We start from the raw sequence: 18,035 nt of genomic DNA, 5'->3' as shown, positions 1-18,035 counted from the left end.
ACAGAATGATCAGACACCTAGACGAACATGATTTGTTGGGGAAGAGTCAACATAGTTTTTGTAATGGGAAATCATGCCTCACCAATCTACTAGAATTCTTTGAGGGGGTCAACAAGCATGTGGATCTAGTGTACTTAGATTTTCAGAAAGCCTCTGACAAGGTCCCTTGCCAAAGGCTCTTAAGCAAAGTAAGCTGTCATGGGATAAGAGGAAAGGTCTTCTCATGGCTCAGTAACTGGTTAAAAGACAGGAAACAAAGGATAGGAATAAATGGTCAGTTTTCAGAATGGAGAGAGAGAGAGTTAAATAGTGGTGTCCCTCAGGGGTCAGTACTGGGACCAGTCCTGTTTAACATAGAATCATAGGACTGGAAGGGACCTTGAGAGGTCATCTAGTCCAGTCCCCTGCACTCATGGCAGGACTATGTATAATCTAGATAATTCCTGACAGGTGTTTGTCTAACCTGCTCTTAAAAATCTCCAATTATGGACATTCCACAATGCCTTCCTTAGGCAATTTATTCCAGTGCTTAGCTACCCTGACAGTTAGGAAATTTTTCCTAATGTCCAACCGAAACATCACTTGCTGCAATTTAAGCCCATTGCTGTGCATATTCAGAAATGATCTAGAAAATGGGGTAAACAATGAGGTGGCAAAATATGCAGATGATACAAAATTACTCAAGACAGTTAATGCCAAATCAGACAGCAAAGAGTTACAAAGGGATTTCACAAAACTGGGTGACTGGGCAACAAAATGGCAGATTAAATTCAATGTTGATAAATGCAAAGTAATTCACCTTGAAAACATAATCCCAACTATACATATACAATGATGGGGTCTAAATTAGCTGTTACCTCTTCAAGAAAGAGATCTTGAAGTCATTGTGGATAGTTCTCTGAAAACATCCACTCAATGTACAGTGACGGTCAAAAAAGCTAACAGAAAGGGATAAACAATAAGACAGAAAGTATCATATTGTCTCTATATAAATCCATGGTACACTCACATCTTGAACACTGCATGCAGATTTGGTCACCCCAGCTGAAAAAAAGATATATTGGAACTGGAAGAGGTACAGAAAAGGGCAACAAAAATGATTAGGGATATGGAACAGCTTCCATATGAGGAGAAATTAAAAAGACAGACTTTTTAACTTGAAAAAGAGATGACTGAGTGGGGATATGATAGAGGTCTATAAAATCATGACTGGCATAGAGAAAGTAAATAAGGAAGTGTTATTTACTCCTTCTCATAACACAAGAACTAGAAGTTACCAAATAAAATTAATAGCAGGTTTAAAACAAACAAAAGGAAGTATTTCTTCTCATAACACACAGCCAATCTGTGGAACTCCTTGCCAGAAGATGCTGTGAAGGCCAAGACTATAACAGGGTTCAAAAAGGAACTAGATAAGTTCGTGGAGGATAGGTCCATTGATGGCTATTAGCCAGAATGGGCAGAGATGGTGTCCCTATTCTGTGTTTGCCAGAAGCTGGCAATGGGCGACAGGGGATGGATCACTTGATGATTACCTGTTCTGTTCATTCCCTCTGAAGCACAGGACATTGGCCACTGTTGGAAGACAGGGTACTGGGCTAGATGGACCTCTGGTCTGACCCAGTATGGCCATTCTTATGTTCTGATGTTCCTACTTTAGATAAAACAGACAGGAAGAAGGGTGATAAGAGATATGTTAGTAAAGATGGAGAAAATCCAGCTTTTGCTGGGGTGGCTGGTCAGTCACAGACAGATGTTTTAGGCTGGCAGAAGAACTATGAGAGCTGTTTTTCTGGTTGGTTTGGTCAGGTCCCTCTCCTTCACTAGTCCTTCTCAGGCTGTGCAGAGCTGGACCGGCTGTCTCATCTCACCATGCTGGTGCTGTGCAGCACAAAAGCCAAGAGAGAGAGACTGGACAGGAGGCAGTTAGTGGGGGAATGGAAAAGAGCACACAAGGGAGGGGATTCTTTATGTGTCTGGCTGGGGTTCTTGCTGGTGCAGTGATGATGTCCTGGCATCCCCATGGGAGTAGCAAGGTCTGGTGTCACGGTGACAATCCTTTCTGCAGTGATGGTAAAAAGGTTTTCTTGTCCTTCCCAAAGTCTCTTCCACCAGGTCCCCAAAAAAGGCAATGTGTGGAATGGTCCATCCTCTCATTATTTTGCTCACAATTAGGCCTAATTTCTGAAGCACCAATTTTGGTCCATTAATTTCTGGTCCTCTGCTCCTCTGGTTTACCAGTCATAGTCTTAAAACAATCCTTGAGTGCTATTAATAAACCCTTTAAACGAGTCCAGTCTTCTTACATCTTTTCCTTACACAATTTTATAACACAGTTCATTGTGACCATTCATAAACCTTTACCCACCTTTCACCGGTTAGGCTAACAATTAAAGTAGGCTCCATTTATTACAACAGACTACCTCAAAGGGAGAGTGACCCTGCTTCCACTGAAGTCAATGGCATAATTCCATTGGTTCTAATGATGTAGGAGGAAGGAAGTTCAGTCTCTGTACCCATTTATTCCTTGGCCTCTCTCCTGAGACTAGCCATAAGAGCACCAAATGTGGCAACTGTGTTTATGATACAGAGACCTGTCTGCTGGGAACTGGACTAAGATCACCAACCCACCGCACAGAGGCTACTCAGCAGCCATGATGGTCATTGGAGACCTAGATAGGATCTGTGTTAATGACCTAGGGGTGAAAAAACAGCTTTGTTTATTGTTCCCAGTGGCATCCAGTTCCCTGGCTAGAGTAGGATTTCTAATATAAACAACCATTAATCTTTCTTAAGATGAAAAAGGTCAGAAAAGCAAAATTTGCTATATGTTGTCATTTTGTTTTTATGGAAGAGGAAAGCAGTTTTTTGCCCAATATCTATTTAAAATATACATCCATATTTTCAGTGATGATTTATTCTTTGTCCAACTTTCATTTGAGAAGAGACAAACTCTACACAAAGAGTAAACCCCCCACAGCTGTGTCCACAGCAACATTAACAATGCCACGCAATGGCATCCTTTAATCGCATAGAAGCAAGTGACACCACCACATAACGAGGCAGCAATGTATTGGCGCCTTTGACAATCAATCTTTAAAATATGTTATCCATTTGATTGCAGATGTAAATCAGCATCTCAATGTTACATAGCTACTTTTAAGCTTTATGGTTAAACATTTACAGAAAGCCTCCTACTAAAAGCACAAAACTACAACTGATGCACCATGGAGGTGGCTAAATTAAAATGACCAAAGGTCAGAGTGTAAAAGTTAAGGTTCCAATCTATACTGCATATTCTGTTTATATTCTGATATATATTTTATGACACAAAAATATTAAGCTAAACCTTTAACCAGAAAACAGGAACAGAACTAGGACATAGGCCTGATACACTGGTGTAACTATTGATTTCAATGGAGGTTAATACAAGGCATTAATACATTTGCCCCAGTGTAGCATAGAATCAGGTGCTATGTCTTTACAATGTACCCACATTAACCTTGCTTTTGGAACTTTAACTTTTGCACTTACCGATTTTTTTTTCAATTTATTTTTAACTGTGCAACCTTCATGTTGCATGAACAGTTTTTGCCTTTAATTCCCACATTTAGAGAAAGGAGGGGGAAAACCTGCAGCTATCTAATATTACATTTAGAGCTGGTCAGAAAATAAGTATATTTTGAGATTCTTAAAAAAAATTCCAATTTTTTGAGAAAACAAAACCAATTTTTTCAGCTTCCATTTTTAAAACAATCTTTTTTCATTTCCTCCCTCCAAAAATATAGAAAATTTTGACACTGCCCCTCAGATTTCTAAGAAAATTGAAAAAGGTAATTTTTCTCAGAAAGTTTTGAATAATATTTTTTGACTTGCTCTCATATTAGCCTGAAAATGGTTCCATTTAGACTTTGAAATTAACACTGCATTGAGATGAATGGGATTATGGAAGATTGGTTCTTGGCTTTTTTAATTTGGCTGTGAATTTTTTTTAACCAGTCTATATTGTGATTACCATTACAACATGAATTTTTTTTTTAATGGAAGTTTAGAATGTACAGGATACAGAAAATTGTCAGGAAATGTTCATTTCCAGCAAACTGCAGTTTTTCTCCTGTTATTGCAGGTTTTTTTAAAAGTTGTCTTGTGTTTCATTAGGACATTTAGGACAAAATTTTCAAACCGTGGCTTCTGCTTCATCACATGCACAACTGTGTGAGGGAATCCACTGTGCACCCTGGCACATAAGTGATAGAATATGCATGCGCAAACTTTTCTTTGAGCAAAGTGAGTCTGAATGAATTACTGTACAACATATGCATTCTAAGAGACTAGTCTGCAAAAACTGCATGTGCAGTTTGAGGCCAGATTGTCTGGAGCCAAATATTCAGAGTGTTAATCTCATTCCCACTAAGTGTCCCAGCTGCAGCAGCCTCTGTTCCTGCCAGTGGAGTTAGTTTATTCGCAAGAGCATGTGCAGTGATATGGCAAAGGCTTTTCTAAAAATCACAACAGCTCATAAGTGATTTCATAATTTTTTTCATTTTATTTTTAAATCTTTTTATCAAAACCAAGTGACAGGCCTTGTTTAGGGCTAGTCCAATGTCCTTGCTTAATTTCATCTTTCAGAAGTTTTTGTTACAGCTCTCTTTTTAAAATAGTGTGGTTAATATTACACATATATTTATTATGGGATAACTGCATTTGTTCTCTGCCCCATGATTCAAAAATTGTAGAATGGACTCTGTTCAACCTTAATTTAACAACAAAAAAAAAAAGCACCTCTGCCAGCCACTTCCCTTTGAAAGTGTCCAGTATCAGTCAGGGTGATTATGGAAAATAATGTGCAGGGAAGGGGAGATGTGATCATGGAAACTATCAAATGCTTCCTGATTCAGGTTTGATACTTTTAGTTTAATAGGATCTGCTCCTTAAAAATATATGGTCTTGAGTCAGGAAAGCCTCTAGGCATTTTCTTAACTACATCCTTATTCAGGACAGCACTTCTTTGCTTAACTGTAAGCACATGCTTAAGTGCAGCCCCAAACAGGTCCTGACTTGGGGCCTACCAATGGACAGTGTTACCTCAGGCACAATTCATTTGTAAGTCCAACATTAGGATTTTTGACTAGTATTGCTTTGTACTGGATGGGGCTTAGATGCTTTGAGAGCAGCACCATACAAATAGGTTAAGTAAATACATCATAAAAATATAAAATGGCTTAGAAAATGTCAGCTTTAATAAAAGCTCTGTTTCACAGAAAGGATAGTCACCTGCAGACCAGAGCCAACATTAGTTATAATCACATTTTACAAAGTTAAAAAGAGTGTTAAGATTGCAAAAAATAAGCTTGCAAAAAATAAGCATTCAATCTGGTATATAGTGCCTATGAAATATACAATATCTGTTTGCACCTATGTATATTTTATGGGTTGTACTAAGGGATGCTTCAAATGCATCTGTCCTGTACAGGAATCTGGGCATGCAGCAGAAAGGGTAGAGGACATATAATGCTCCCTCCGCACACTATCAGCGGAGATGTCGTGCCAGAAAGGGACCCGTCTCCTCTTGAAATGCTGCCAGAGCCTGTCAGTGCTTGAGGAGATAAGGAGCTTGATTTTTCTTTTATTCATTCAATAGTGTTTGTAAGCTTTTGGTTTTGCCATTTGTTTTCTGTCTTTGTTTGCTTTGTTTTGTAGCTGACCTAAGTTTCCTTCCCTCTGTGAGCCAGGAATGGGCTGAGCCCATTGGGAAGACATACCTTTTGGTCCTTCAGTATCCTGCAGCAAGTTGTTCCTGCCCCCTGCCCCACCTGATGCAGTGAGGCCCCAGGGGTTTTATTGCTCCTTGGACAGGGTGGTGGGAATGATATACATGAGTGCTGGAGCACCATAGTAATGTACATAGATATAGTTGGGAGAGTAGTTACTTAGCCTTGCTGTATGTCTTTTCATTAACATCTCCCCTGTCCTTTGTTTTTCAGATCTGCAGAATGTGAGAAATGTTGCTGACTCAGCACCTGGCCAGAGGCTTATAGCCCTGGCAGCCCCATTAAAGTAAATATGTTATGATGACTACGTGCAGGTCTAAACTACTGCTTAAGTCGATTTAACTGGCATTGTTCAGGGGTGTGAAAAATCCCCCTCCCCCAAATGACGCAAGTTTTGTGCTGTCTACACCGGCACTATGTCAGTGGGATATGCTCTCCTGTTAACATAGCTGACACTTCTCATCGAGGTGGAGTAATTATTCTGACGGGAGCGTGCTCTCCTGTCGGCATAACATGTCTTCACCAGATGTGCTACCGTTAGGCAGCCGCGCCAACGAAGTGCTATAGTGTAGACTTGCCCTAAGTGCATGTGCTAACTGACCTTAGATTTTGCCCTGTATTTTCCAGAGCTACTCACATAAGACAAAAAAGGTTGTCAAAGATTAACCTGTGTTAAGTGTTTTTAAATAAAAGTATTTGTCAATCTATTTTTGTCTCCTTTGCTGCTCTGGGCATTGGACTTTTTTTAAAAATAAAGATCCTCAATATACACTGCATCTGATGAAATGGGTTTTAGACCACAAAAGCTTATGCCCAAATAAATTTGTTAGTCTCTAAGGTGCCACAAGAACTCCTCATTGTTTTTGAGATTTAAATGTAAACTATCCATAAGAAAGTCCTTGAATCCACGTAAACATCAATCAAGCTCTACTGCTAACAATATGACATTCAAAATATGCTGATCTTGTAACCATTTATAATAGGACTTAAACTCTCTATATTGAATATTCAGTGTCCAAGGCATGGTCTACACTGGAGGGCAGGGGAAATCAATCTAAGTTACTCAACTTCAGCTATGTGAACAACATAGCTGAAGTCGACATACTTTGATCTACTTACTGCGGTATCTTCACTGCGGTAAGTCGATGGCTGATGATCTCCTGTCGACTTCGTCTCTCACCCTGGTGGAGTACCAGAGTTGACGGGAGAGTGCTTGGTGGTCGATTTATTGCATCTAGACTAGACGTGATAAATCAACCCCCACTGGATCCAACTGATCCAGCTGCCCGTTGATCCAGTGGGTAATGTAGACAAGCCCCAGATAAGTGTTCAGACAGAGACAGTACAGTAGATAGGATGCTCTTTATTTTTGGAAATTGGACATTCTTTTCAATTATCCACAATGCAATGGTTTGTCAACATACTGTCAGCTCATTGAGTAAGCATCTAATCAGGAATAATCATATTGCCCAGTGAAGCTAATGAAATCTTATTTCCTCTGAATGGTTTGGATTCACCAGGTACATTTCAAGATTCAAGTTAACGTGACAGTTAAAACACAGTTCACAAACCTTTTCACATGTTTATATTTGTAGGAAATACATAATTACTTATTTGTATTGCAATAGCTCCCAAAGGCACCATCCAAACTATACAAGATACATTATGGAAGGCCTTAGAGTTTGAGGCATTAACATTTTTATAAATCAGATGATGAACAAGTGGCTCAGATTTTCTACACGTGCCCAAACAATGAGTGTTCATGAGTTGTAACCACACATGCACAAGTCCCATATTCATGAGTGCAAACTGGACCTGCACAAAGATATATGCACACTTTTGAAAATGTGGACCTTCAGGTACGGAACAGTATATTTTATTACATTAAAAACCTGTAACTCAGTGGCAGATAAAACTGCCAATAAACTGTACTCGTATCCTGGATCCTGTTCTGAATTTAACACCACTAGCACTGTTAAACTGTTACTATTTGAATAGGATGGTGTAGACATGTGGACTCACCCCTGCAGCACCTCCTGCTGGTGACTTCTGGGAATTAGCTCATTCCAGCTTGGGAGTGCCCTCTGCAGGCCGGTGATCCACCTTACCTGTGGCCCCCCATGTCCCTCCCAGGACCCCGGTGCCCCATTTACCTGGGGTGCTGCTCCCTGGCAGTAATCCCTTTTAACCTCAGGGTCTCCCCCTCACAGGGGAACCCCCACCCACTATCGCCACCTCACCTCAGTATATGGCTACTGCCAGTCATTGTCCAGCCCCACACCCTGGGGCAGACTGCAGTATCAGCCTACTCATCACAGGCAAGGTTGGGTTTGGACCTTCTGTCTTTGCCTACCTCTGGGCTGCCCTCTGCAGTCCCCAGTACCTGTTGGCCTTGTGCTAGGCCACAGCCTGGGGCTTTCCAGGCAGAAGCTCCCCACCTCCTCTGACCTGCCCCAGCCCCACTCAGGTACCCTGTCTCTAGCTCTCTGCAGCCAGGCCCATCTCCCTCTACAAACAGAGAGAGACTGTTGTCTACCCCGAGCTTCTCTGCTTTTATAGGGCCAGCTGAGTCTGTTTGGGGCATAGCCCCAGCTGCCACCACTTCCTCCAATCAGCCCAGCCTTTTAGAGCTGCTTTCTCCAGCCACAGCCCCCTTCCAGGGCTGATTTAAGTCCTTTTGGACAGGAGCAGGGTAACCACCCTGCTACAGATGGATTCATCTCTCTTGATTCTTCTCACAGAGTTTTCAGCACTGGCTAATAATTTGTAGTAGAAGGATGGTCTTATGGATAATGCGTAAGACTAGGTGTCAGCAGACTTGGGTTCTATTTCTGACTCTGCCACAAGCTTCCTGTGTGACCTTAAGCAAGACATTTAATTGCTCTGTTTATCAGTCTCCTCATCTATACAATAGGGGTAATAATATTAGCTTACCTTACAGGCTGTTGTGAGGCTTAATTCATGAATGTTAGTAAATTGCTTTGAGTTCCTTCAATTAAAGGGGTTATATGTAAGTGTAAAATACTATTAGTAGTGAAGCCATTCTACTAATTACTTGCATACCAATATAAATGGTAAATAAGAACCATGACAGAATGAAAGACCCATTTTCCTTCTTACCCATCAAAACACCCAGGAGAAATAACATACCTAACAAACTCATCCGCTGTTCAACTGGAAGAAGCTACATCCCCTCCAATTCCAAAATGTCTGGCTAGAAGATAGAGTCCCACAAATATTGTCTCCTCAGTGCATTGTACCATTTCTATTGCATAAGATGAAACTTCACAGAGAGGAAGAACAGAAATTATGTATAAATGATGCAACAAAAAGGTTAAGTGCAGGGTGAGTCTTTGTTGAGATAACAATGTAATATAGAAAATAAAATCCACACGTGAAACCAGCTTTCACAATTGACGCTCTTGTTGGCGTTTTCACTAGAATGAGCAAGGAGGCAATGGGTATGAAGTGACAGGGAAAATGAATTAGCTTCTCAGAATAGGCTGAGGGATATTGGCAGAGCTGTCTGTATAACCACTGTCCATGCTTTACTCATACAGTGGATAGACAGAGGACCTTCTGTCTGCATCGCTATCCATCCAACCTTGTACCAAGCACTAAAGGGATCTAAAAACCCCACACCCAATATACTTACATCATAAGGTCCTAACGTGGTTGGAAGGCACGAGTCTTACTGAGCCAAGATTAATAGCCATAAATGTACAAGACATCCTTCCTTTACTTCACTGGAAGAGTTGCATGTGGGGTGGCTGCAGAACAGAATTATAATGAGGCAAAGAGTAAAAGTAACTGAGTAAAGGAACTAACTAGCATGTTATGCTTTTCCTACACTGAGCTTGTGCTATGGCAACTGCATGAAATTGGATTTATTAAACATCAGAATTTGTTTTTAAAATGAATACAGTATGAGTATTGTATATACTGCTGCCGGTGTGCAGTACAATGCCAATGAAATCTGTGCCTAATAGAAATATTTTTGAATTAAAAAAACCCTTTTCTCTCTTCTGTTCTGTGATATAGACATGTGCCAACTTCCAGAATTTGCTGAAGCAAACTGTGACTATGACATGACATTAAAGCCTTGTCTAGTTGTCTAGTACAGAGAAAACATCTTATAATGACTGATATTTTTTGCTTAAGAAATTTTTGAAAACTGATCTTTTTGGAAAACTTTCTGCCAAATTTGTCAACATTAACAAAATTTTCTATTTTGTGTGAAAAAACTTGCTGCACCATTTTTAATTGCTATTTTTATAAAAAACATTTCAAAATGATTGATAGTTTTCTTTTACAGAAAACCCAGTTTTCAATAAGACAACATGGCTTTCAATAAATAAAAAAATTGGTAAAAGTTTGATAAAATATTGATTAAAATAGCAACACTAAAAGTCACAGAGTTTTTGTGAAAACCAGTAAATGGATTCAATTTAAAACTCCACAAAACAGAAAAACTTTAAAAATCTCTTCAAAATAACTTTCCTGTTTTCCAATATTCTCTGTATAAGACTGTTGTGTGAGGCAGCAAATGCTATGCTATGCTACGTAGGCAGCAAAACTCACTACCCCAAAGGGACTCAGAGGATGAAAAATCCAAGAAAGTTTTAAAAGATTTTAGTACTTACATATGAATTTTATCCCCCTTCTGCCAGTTTGCTTTCTCAGTTGACAGGTAATCAGTTAGCTAACCTGTCGGAACAAGCAAACTTATTCCCATGCATAACTTCTGAATGAAAAGACAAAAATGCCTGGCAAGCCACTTTAAAAATAAATACTGTGAAACAAAAGTGTTGTGATGCCTTTTTCCACTTGTTAAAAAGTTATATATATTTTTTACCCATGAGGTTAACCATCTTTATATATTAGGCCCCAAATTGAATGAGATGGTAGAAAAATCGTAAGGTGAACCTTCTGAATTGAGCAGGTTCAAATTTTTGAGAATATTGCCTGAGGAAGAGTGGCCTGTTTTTCCTACACAGTTTATAGTTTTGTTTTTTTTTAAAGACAAAAATAGTCATAGAATATTATAATACAAGATAAAATTCACCCCCTGAACATTTTCAAAAAATGTCCATGACAAATTATCTCCATTTTTTGTCCAGCTCTCAAGCAAGAGAAAGTCCTTTGCAAAGCTTAAGATCTGAGCCAACAACCTTTACATGAGTAGCCCCTTTGATTACACAATCAGCCCCTAAATCACAAAAACAGTGTTGAACTGAACATGAATTACTTGACCCGTTGGCAGCGGATAGTAAAATACAAGCATCAGAGTTCCATGTTCCTTCATTATCTGAACTGGTTTAGACCATGTTAGTTTTTATTACTGAAGAACGTGCAATATATTTAAACTAATAAAGTTTCATGGATGCCTCAAACAGGGCAGATAGCTCTTCTTCGGTCTGGGGACGAGGTGATAGTTTAGTCACTCTTTCCTGAAATATTAAAGTAAAATTGGATTACATAAGGCTTTTTGCAAAATAAACAGTGTTGAATATACAGCAGAATGTCACACATTACTCAGCATTAATGACTGAAATCCACACTATAGATTGCACAGAATTTTGCAAACCAGCAAAGCATTTAATAAAAGAAACAAGGATAATGCATCACCAAATGTATTTTAATCAGTTATTTTAACAAAGTGTATTTTAGTTTACTTTACACACACACACACACACACACACACACACACACACACACACACACACACACACACACACACACACACACACACACACACCATTAAGTTTGTGAAGTCAAAAACTAGGAAATGCCAGAGATAAGGTTGTCTTTCGAACCTTCTTCCACATATGATTAATAGATTCCAAGGCCAGAAGGGACCATTGTGATAATCTAGTCTGACTTTCTGTATAACACAGAACAGAGAACTCCACAATAATTATTTTTGAACGAGAACATATCTTTTTAAAAATAATTCAATCTTGATTTAAAAATTGCCAGATCCACCAGAAACCTTGGTAATTGTTCCAGTGGTTAACTACACTCACTGTTAAAATTTTACTCCTTATTTCTAGTCTGAATTTGTCTAGCTTCAACTTCCAGACACTGGATAAGGCATGTTTTCTAATACTTTAAATCATCCTTGTGGCTCTTCTTTGAACTCTCTCCAATTTATCAATACCCTTCTTGAATTGTAGACACCAGAACTGGGGATGTCAAAAGGCAAATATCTGTCATGAAGGCCACCTGCCTGCCAGGGCCAGCTTTAGGCCTATTCCACCAATTCCCCCGAATCGGGCCCCACGCCCAATAAGAATCCCTTCCCTGGTTAGAGGCGCCTTTCTAACTTTTACTCACCCGGCGGCGCTCTGGGTCTTCGGCGGCACTTCAACGGCGGGTACTTTGCTAGCTCCAGATCTTCGGCGGCACTTCGGTGGCGGGTCCTTCAGTGCCGCCGAAGACCTGGAGCGAGTGAAGGACCCACTGCTGAAGTGCTGCTGAAGACTTGGAGCACTGCCTGGTGAGTACAAGCCCCACGTGGTGATTTTTTGTTTTTGTTTCTAAAGTCATTCCTGCTGGGGCCCTGTTGAAACTGTTCAAATTGGGCTCCACGGTTCCTAAAGCCGGCCCTGCTGCCTGCCAGATTTCAAGCCTCTGCTCCAAAGTACAAAGGAACTAGAGCTATCCAGAGAAAAGGTTGGCAGAATTTACATGGACAAGGCCAACATATTTTCCCCTTGCTTTGTTCTTGAAAATGGCTGGATCATTTTAGGTAGAGAACAGGTACAGTATAGCGCAGGGTCTCAAACACGCGGGTTCCTGTGGCCCGCAATGACACTCAGAATTTGTAAAATAATTAATAATGCAAATAGGACTTGATACCGTACATGAATTTCATACGTCATTGATCATTTTAATAATAGAGCAGATAAACGTTCAGACGGCCAGGGACCAATTCTTAGCAAAAATACTGCTAACAATGGCTGGTAACAATGAATTTATGCACATAACATTAACTGAAAATGATGTTTCAGGTGCAAAACTGACATTCTTTAATTGAAAAGCACTCTAAAATCCAGCTGAAAAGATGGTTAGAGTGTTGGGAATTGAAGCATATTGGGAATAAGAAGGAACTTGTCGAAAGGTAATGTACACTGGCATCATCGTTGTTTACATAATGTCGAGATTGTTGAATGGGGAAAAAAAATCAATGAGGATTATTGTTTATGATGAAATTTATTTACTGCTAATATTTGTTATTAAAAATATTCATTGCGGAGTGTGATTCTCGTATAATATTATACAAGTACAGTGAAAAGGCCAATGCGCTACAAGAATTGTTGTCCGAAAAACATGGAGGACAGTGCACTGCATCATGGTCACAATTTACCTGTAAATCTATACACCTCTACCCCGATATAATATGACCTGTTATAACACGAATTCGAATATAACACAGTAAAACAGCACTCCTCGGGAGTGGGGCTGTGCGCTCCGGTGGATCAAAGCAAGTTCGATATAATGTGGTTTCACTTATAATGCAGTAAGATTTTTTGGCTCCCGAGGACAGCGTTATATCCGGGTAGAGGCGTATTTAGAACAGTCAATGTACAATATCGAGCCCTATTTTTAAGTGTGTTTACTTAGTTAGTCTTTCTGATGATAATGCCATTTTGAACTGAAATAATTCAAAAGTAAATGTGTGTTTTGTCATTTGAGAGAGGTGCATTACTGAGTGTTTATATTTTATTAAAACTCCTCGGAAATGACTTCAGCGTCAAAAAAACTAATGGAAGAAAAAAAGTTTTCCAAGATAAACAGGAGAATTTATATTTTTTTCTGCAGAGACAAAAGATAAAATTCAATGCCTTATTTGACAGCAAACGATTGCTGTTCCCAAGGAGTATAACGTGGGTTGGCACTATGACACGATGCACCGTGAAAAATAGGATGCATTCGCCCAAAAAATCTGAGAGGAAAAAGTTCAGCAACTTAAAGCAGCATTTGCCAAGCAAAGAAATTTCTTTTCAGAGATTAACAAGTCTAGCGAAGATTCATTAAGAACAAGTTTTGTGATAAGCAAAATGATAACTAAATCATCACAACCTTTTACAGAAGGCCTATTCTTGAATGCCTTGTGAAGGCCAGTGAAATTTTATGTCCTGATAGGAAGAAAGTTTTTGAAGGCATAAGCTTGTCTGCCAATACAGTTGCCTGCAGGATAACTGATTTAGCAGATAATGTGCAAAAACAATTGATTCAAATGGCAAAAGACTTCAAAGCATTCTCAACTGCTCTTGATGAGAGTACAGATGCATCAGATACTGCATAGTGTGCAGTGTTCATTAGAGGTGTAAACTGTAATTTGAATACAACTGCAGAGTTGCTAGACTTAATGCCACTGAAGGGTACCACAATGGGATGCGACGCATTTCAAGGACTGGAAGAGTGCATTGAAAAAGCTGCGCTGCCATGGAACATACTTGTATCTTTGGCTACAGATGACGCGCCATCAATGTGCTCTGAAAACGTTAGTGTGGTTGGATTATTGAAGACCAAACTGAACAGGCTCAATATACCAGGAATTAGCTTCACCAGCATACATTGCATTTTGCACCAAGAAGCTCTGTGTAGTAAAAGTCTAAAAATGAAGGAAGTTATGGATGTAGTAGTTAAAACCATTAATTTTATACATGCACAAGGGTTGAATCACAGACAGTTCACTTCTTTTCTAGCAAGTATGGAGAGCGAATATGGGGAACTTCTGTATCACACTGAAATTAGATGGCTGAATTGTGGAAATGTTTTGAAGGGTTTTTTGCACTTAGAGAGGAGATTGATTCCTTCATGAAAATGAAAAACAAGGAGGTTCCACAGCTTGCTGATTCCACTTTTATCTGCAACCTTGCTTTTCTAACAGATGCAATTGATCACCTGAATGCACTGCACTTGAAGCTTCAGGGTAGAAAACAGGTGATAACACAGATGTATGACAGTATTAAATCATTCAAAGTCAAGCTTACTTTGTGGGGGAAAACAGTTGACTGCTGGCAAGTTGGTCTATTTCTCAACTCAGAATGCCTTAGGAAAACTTGAACTCAAATCCTTGAAAGAATATGCAGAGATCATTTCGAACTTACACAAACAGTTTGATGTGCAGTTTAAAGATTTCAAGGCACTTGAGCCACATTTTCAATCTTTCTCCACACCACTTGCTGCGGAAATTGACAATGTTGCAGAGGAAATGCAGACGGAGCTAGTGGAGCTTCAGGGTGACACCATTTTGAAGCAGAAGTTGACAGATTTTGGAATTCCAGAATTCTACCAGTTTCTTTCACAAGAAAGATTTCCTATGTTATTCTCTGCTTCCGCAAGGGTAATGGCAACGTTTGGAAGTACATATATACGTGTGAACAGTTTTTCTCTTCCACGAAGATAAACAAATCTGTGTTAAGGTCAAGGCTCACTAATGAACATTTGCAAGCAACACTAAGATAGGTCTGATATCCTGAGACAAAACAAATACTGATGCTCTGGTTCATGCAAAACGCTGCCAGCTAAGTGGCTAAAAATGAAATGACTGTCAAAATTAGCACTGACTTTTTGCATTACAGTTTTTGAAAAGTTAATACATTGACTTTTAATAGCATACTATATTACTCTTTTTTTTTCATTTTTGACTATACTTTTGTATCGTTGTATGAAAAGTGATGCAGCTCTGGGGCCAATGTGGCCTCTGTGGCCCTCGTGATTTGAGTTTGAGATCCCTGGTATAGAGAAAAAGCTAACACGCCTTACACAGTGTTAAAAAAAGGCTTCACATTACTTAGGACAAAACCTAAGATTCTACCTAAGTTTACCACTAGTTTAACACTAAAAAAATTAGTTATTTATGGTGCTCAATGGTGTCATCAGGCCAATTTTCCTGCCCATCAGTGGAGCGCACAGATGGGCTAAGAACACCTGTCCAAGCAGATGATGGGAGACATGACAACTGTAAAGGGCCACAATGTTCCCAATGACTCTGGATGGAGTGCAATGAATAGAAGCTCTTACTATACCTTCAAATAGATGCAGCTTGCACTCCCTTAACACAGCCCTGGTAATATTGCCTGTACACAGAGAATGGAACTGTGGCTCTGTCCTTCTGAGCTGGTAAATTCTTGTGCCAAGGCTAGTCATCCACATCCCTGGTGCTCATCAGTGGTTGCAGCCAAATTATGGCTGCCTCTTGTATCTTGTATGTTTACATGGAGGCGAGGTGGGGCTAGCAAATAGGCCCTTGCTGACGTCTCCTTTCAAATCCACCCTTCCCGCCCCCACAGCCAGAACACCCACACAGGACCAGCCATTATTTTGGAACATAAACTACTTCTCCAGATTTCCTTGCTGTGTCATAAGCAGGATCATTTTCAACAGGTTTTCTCAAAAATGAACTATTTCAAGTGTAAACATTCATGCTCCAAGGTTTCAAACCTCCAAACCGGCTGACTAAAACCTGTTGATCATTTTATTTCTCTGCGGCATGCATTTTATGGTGGTAGTACATTTGGCCATGTTTGTTTATTTGTGGTCTCAATCTGGACCAAGGTGTTTTGCGAATATTAATAGGTGGCATTGGTGTTCCAAAGAAAACTGATGGCTGGATCAAAAGAAAAAATATCAAAGTGTTAACTGTTTGAAATCCCCTTGTAGGTAACGTATTACACAGGCAGTAGCAAATGAATTTGGACCACATTATACTTTATATACTAAATCAGGGTTTGAAAACACATTAGCTCACCCCGTTACACATGCAATCACTAATTACTGCTGCAAAAGGACAGTAAATTAAGATGGGCTTTTGAATTAATAATCAGTTACAGATGAGAAAAAAAAAACAAGCCACAGGTGAACCTCAGCAAAGCAACAACAAAACATATACCTCCTTGGGATGTTGTGTTTATAATTATCTGTAAAAAGTAATATTTTAAAGGACCAACATATTTATTAACACAAACTGTCAAAAAGGCCTGTCACACACATTTGGCAGGACATCAGATTGGGAGCAAGAGACCTCGGTTTTATTGCAAATTTGCCACTAATCAGTTTGACAACTTGATCAAGTCTTCCCCTCCTGTAAAATGGGAATGAGGACATCTTTTTTAACAGGCTTTGAGGTTTATAGATGTTTCAGAAAGTGAACATTTTTTATTTTTTTCAGCATGACAAATCTTCATAATATGTCCTCATTTACTTGGGAATTAATGAATTTTCCTCTAATTCCAGTTCATCTTACTTGAAGTGTTTTTTTGTGAGTATAAAAATGTAAAGGGTATTAAAAGTGTAAACTGTTTCATTCCAGGAGGACATTAGATCAAATTCAGCTGGAGGGTAGTGGAACAAAGCCATCTAGGAGAGCATTGAAACTCTTTGGTAGGGAAAATCTAACGCAAAGCAAGTTTAATCATTCTTAGCACATAGCAGTCTTATAAAAGCATCAGATAGAAACTTACCTGCCTGTGTAATTAGAACAGCTAGATAAAAAATGGGAACACTTTTCACAAAAAATTCTGCAAAAACATGTTCCTTTTCTCACCTGAAAAAATGTGCATCTTGGATTATTTGACCAGCTCTAATAATTAGCCTGTCCTTGTCTTCAAACAAAACACACACACACACAGATCTGGTTTGGGCATTGGCCTGCTAAACCCAGGGCTGTGAGTTCAATCCCTGAGGGGGCCATTTGGGGACTGGCCCTGCTTTGAGCAGGGGATTGGACTAGATGATCTCCTGAGGTCCTTTCCAACACTAATAATCTATGATCTATGAACAGACTTTCTCTATCATTCTCTCCATTTAAAACTGCTAAATGGAACATTTATGTTAAAAGAACATATTTTAAAAGTTTGCTTTTTAAGAAGAATCACCTGTGCTTTCTGTCTTACCTGAGGGAGAGTGCCTTTGACTAAAGCAGGGATATCTGCTTTAGAATAACCAATTGCAGCTAAGCCATCATCAACGTTCAGATCAAATAAGAATTTCCGGAGCGTGTCTGCCAAAATAAGCCCAGCATCTTTGATTTTGGCAGCGCGGATGTCAGCTCCTAAAATAAGACAAAGGCTTGACTGTAGGGTGGAGAGAGAGGAGGAAGCTGTTCTGGATTTAATTTAATCATAATAGCAGCGGCATATATCCACATATAACAGCCTGCTCGCTAAAGGCAACCCCAAATAAAAAAGGAGAATCTCTATCTTCATTTTGCAGTTAGACTAGTTTGTAGAGATGGAATAAAACAAAATCAGG

General features: G+C 39.4%; 1 protein-coding gene and 1 long non-coding RNA gene across 4 annotated transcripts in view; one reads left to right on the top strand and one right to left on the bottom strand.

The window, feature by feature from the left end:
- LOC127045428 (uncharacterized) overlaps positions 1 to 6,416 on the top strand; it is a 34,991-nt gene extending 28,575 nt beyond the window's left edge. For both annotated transcript variants that reach the window (XR_007772697.1, XR_007772696.1), the window contains exon 6: positions 5,985 to 6,416. This is a non-coding gene — a long non-coding RNA (uncharacterized LOC127045428). The remainder of the gene's footprint in view (positions 1 to 5,984) is intronic.
- A 4,655-nt stretch (positions 6,417 to 11,071) lies between these two features.
- Positions 11,072 to 18,035, bottom strand: part of ADHFE1 (alcohol dehydrogenase iron containing 1) — a 36,008-nt gene continuing 29,044 nt past the window's right edge. For both annotated transcript variants that reach the window (XM_050941042.1, XM_050941043.1), the window contains 2 exons: positions 17,678 to 17,835; positions 11,072 to 11,221 (listed from right to left, as the gene is read on the bottom strand). In XM_050941042.1, coding sequence (XP_050796999.1) covers positions 11,138 to 11,221; positions 17,678 to 17,835 — 242 coding nt within the window. In that variant the 3' untranslated portion in view covers positions 11,072 to 11,137. The remainder of the gene's footprint in view (positions 11,222 to 17,677; positions 17,836 to 18,035) is intronic.

The sequence above is a fragment of the Gopherus flavomarginatus genome, chromosome 2 (genome assembly GCF_025201925.1).
Source record: "Gopherus flavomarginatus isolate rGopFla2 chromosome 2, rGopFla2.mat.asm, whole genome shotgun sequence".
In the NCBI taxonomy this organism is placed as follows: Eukaryota; Metazoa; Chordata; order Testudines; family Testudinidae; genus Gopherus; species Gopherus flavomarginatus.
This window is presented reverse-complemented; position numbering and strand designations above follow the sequence as displayed.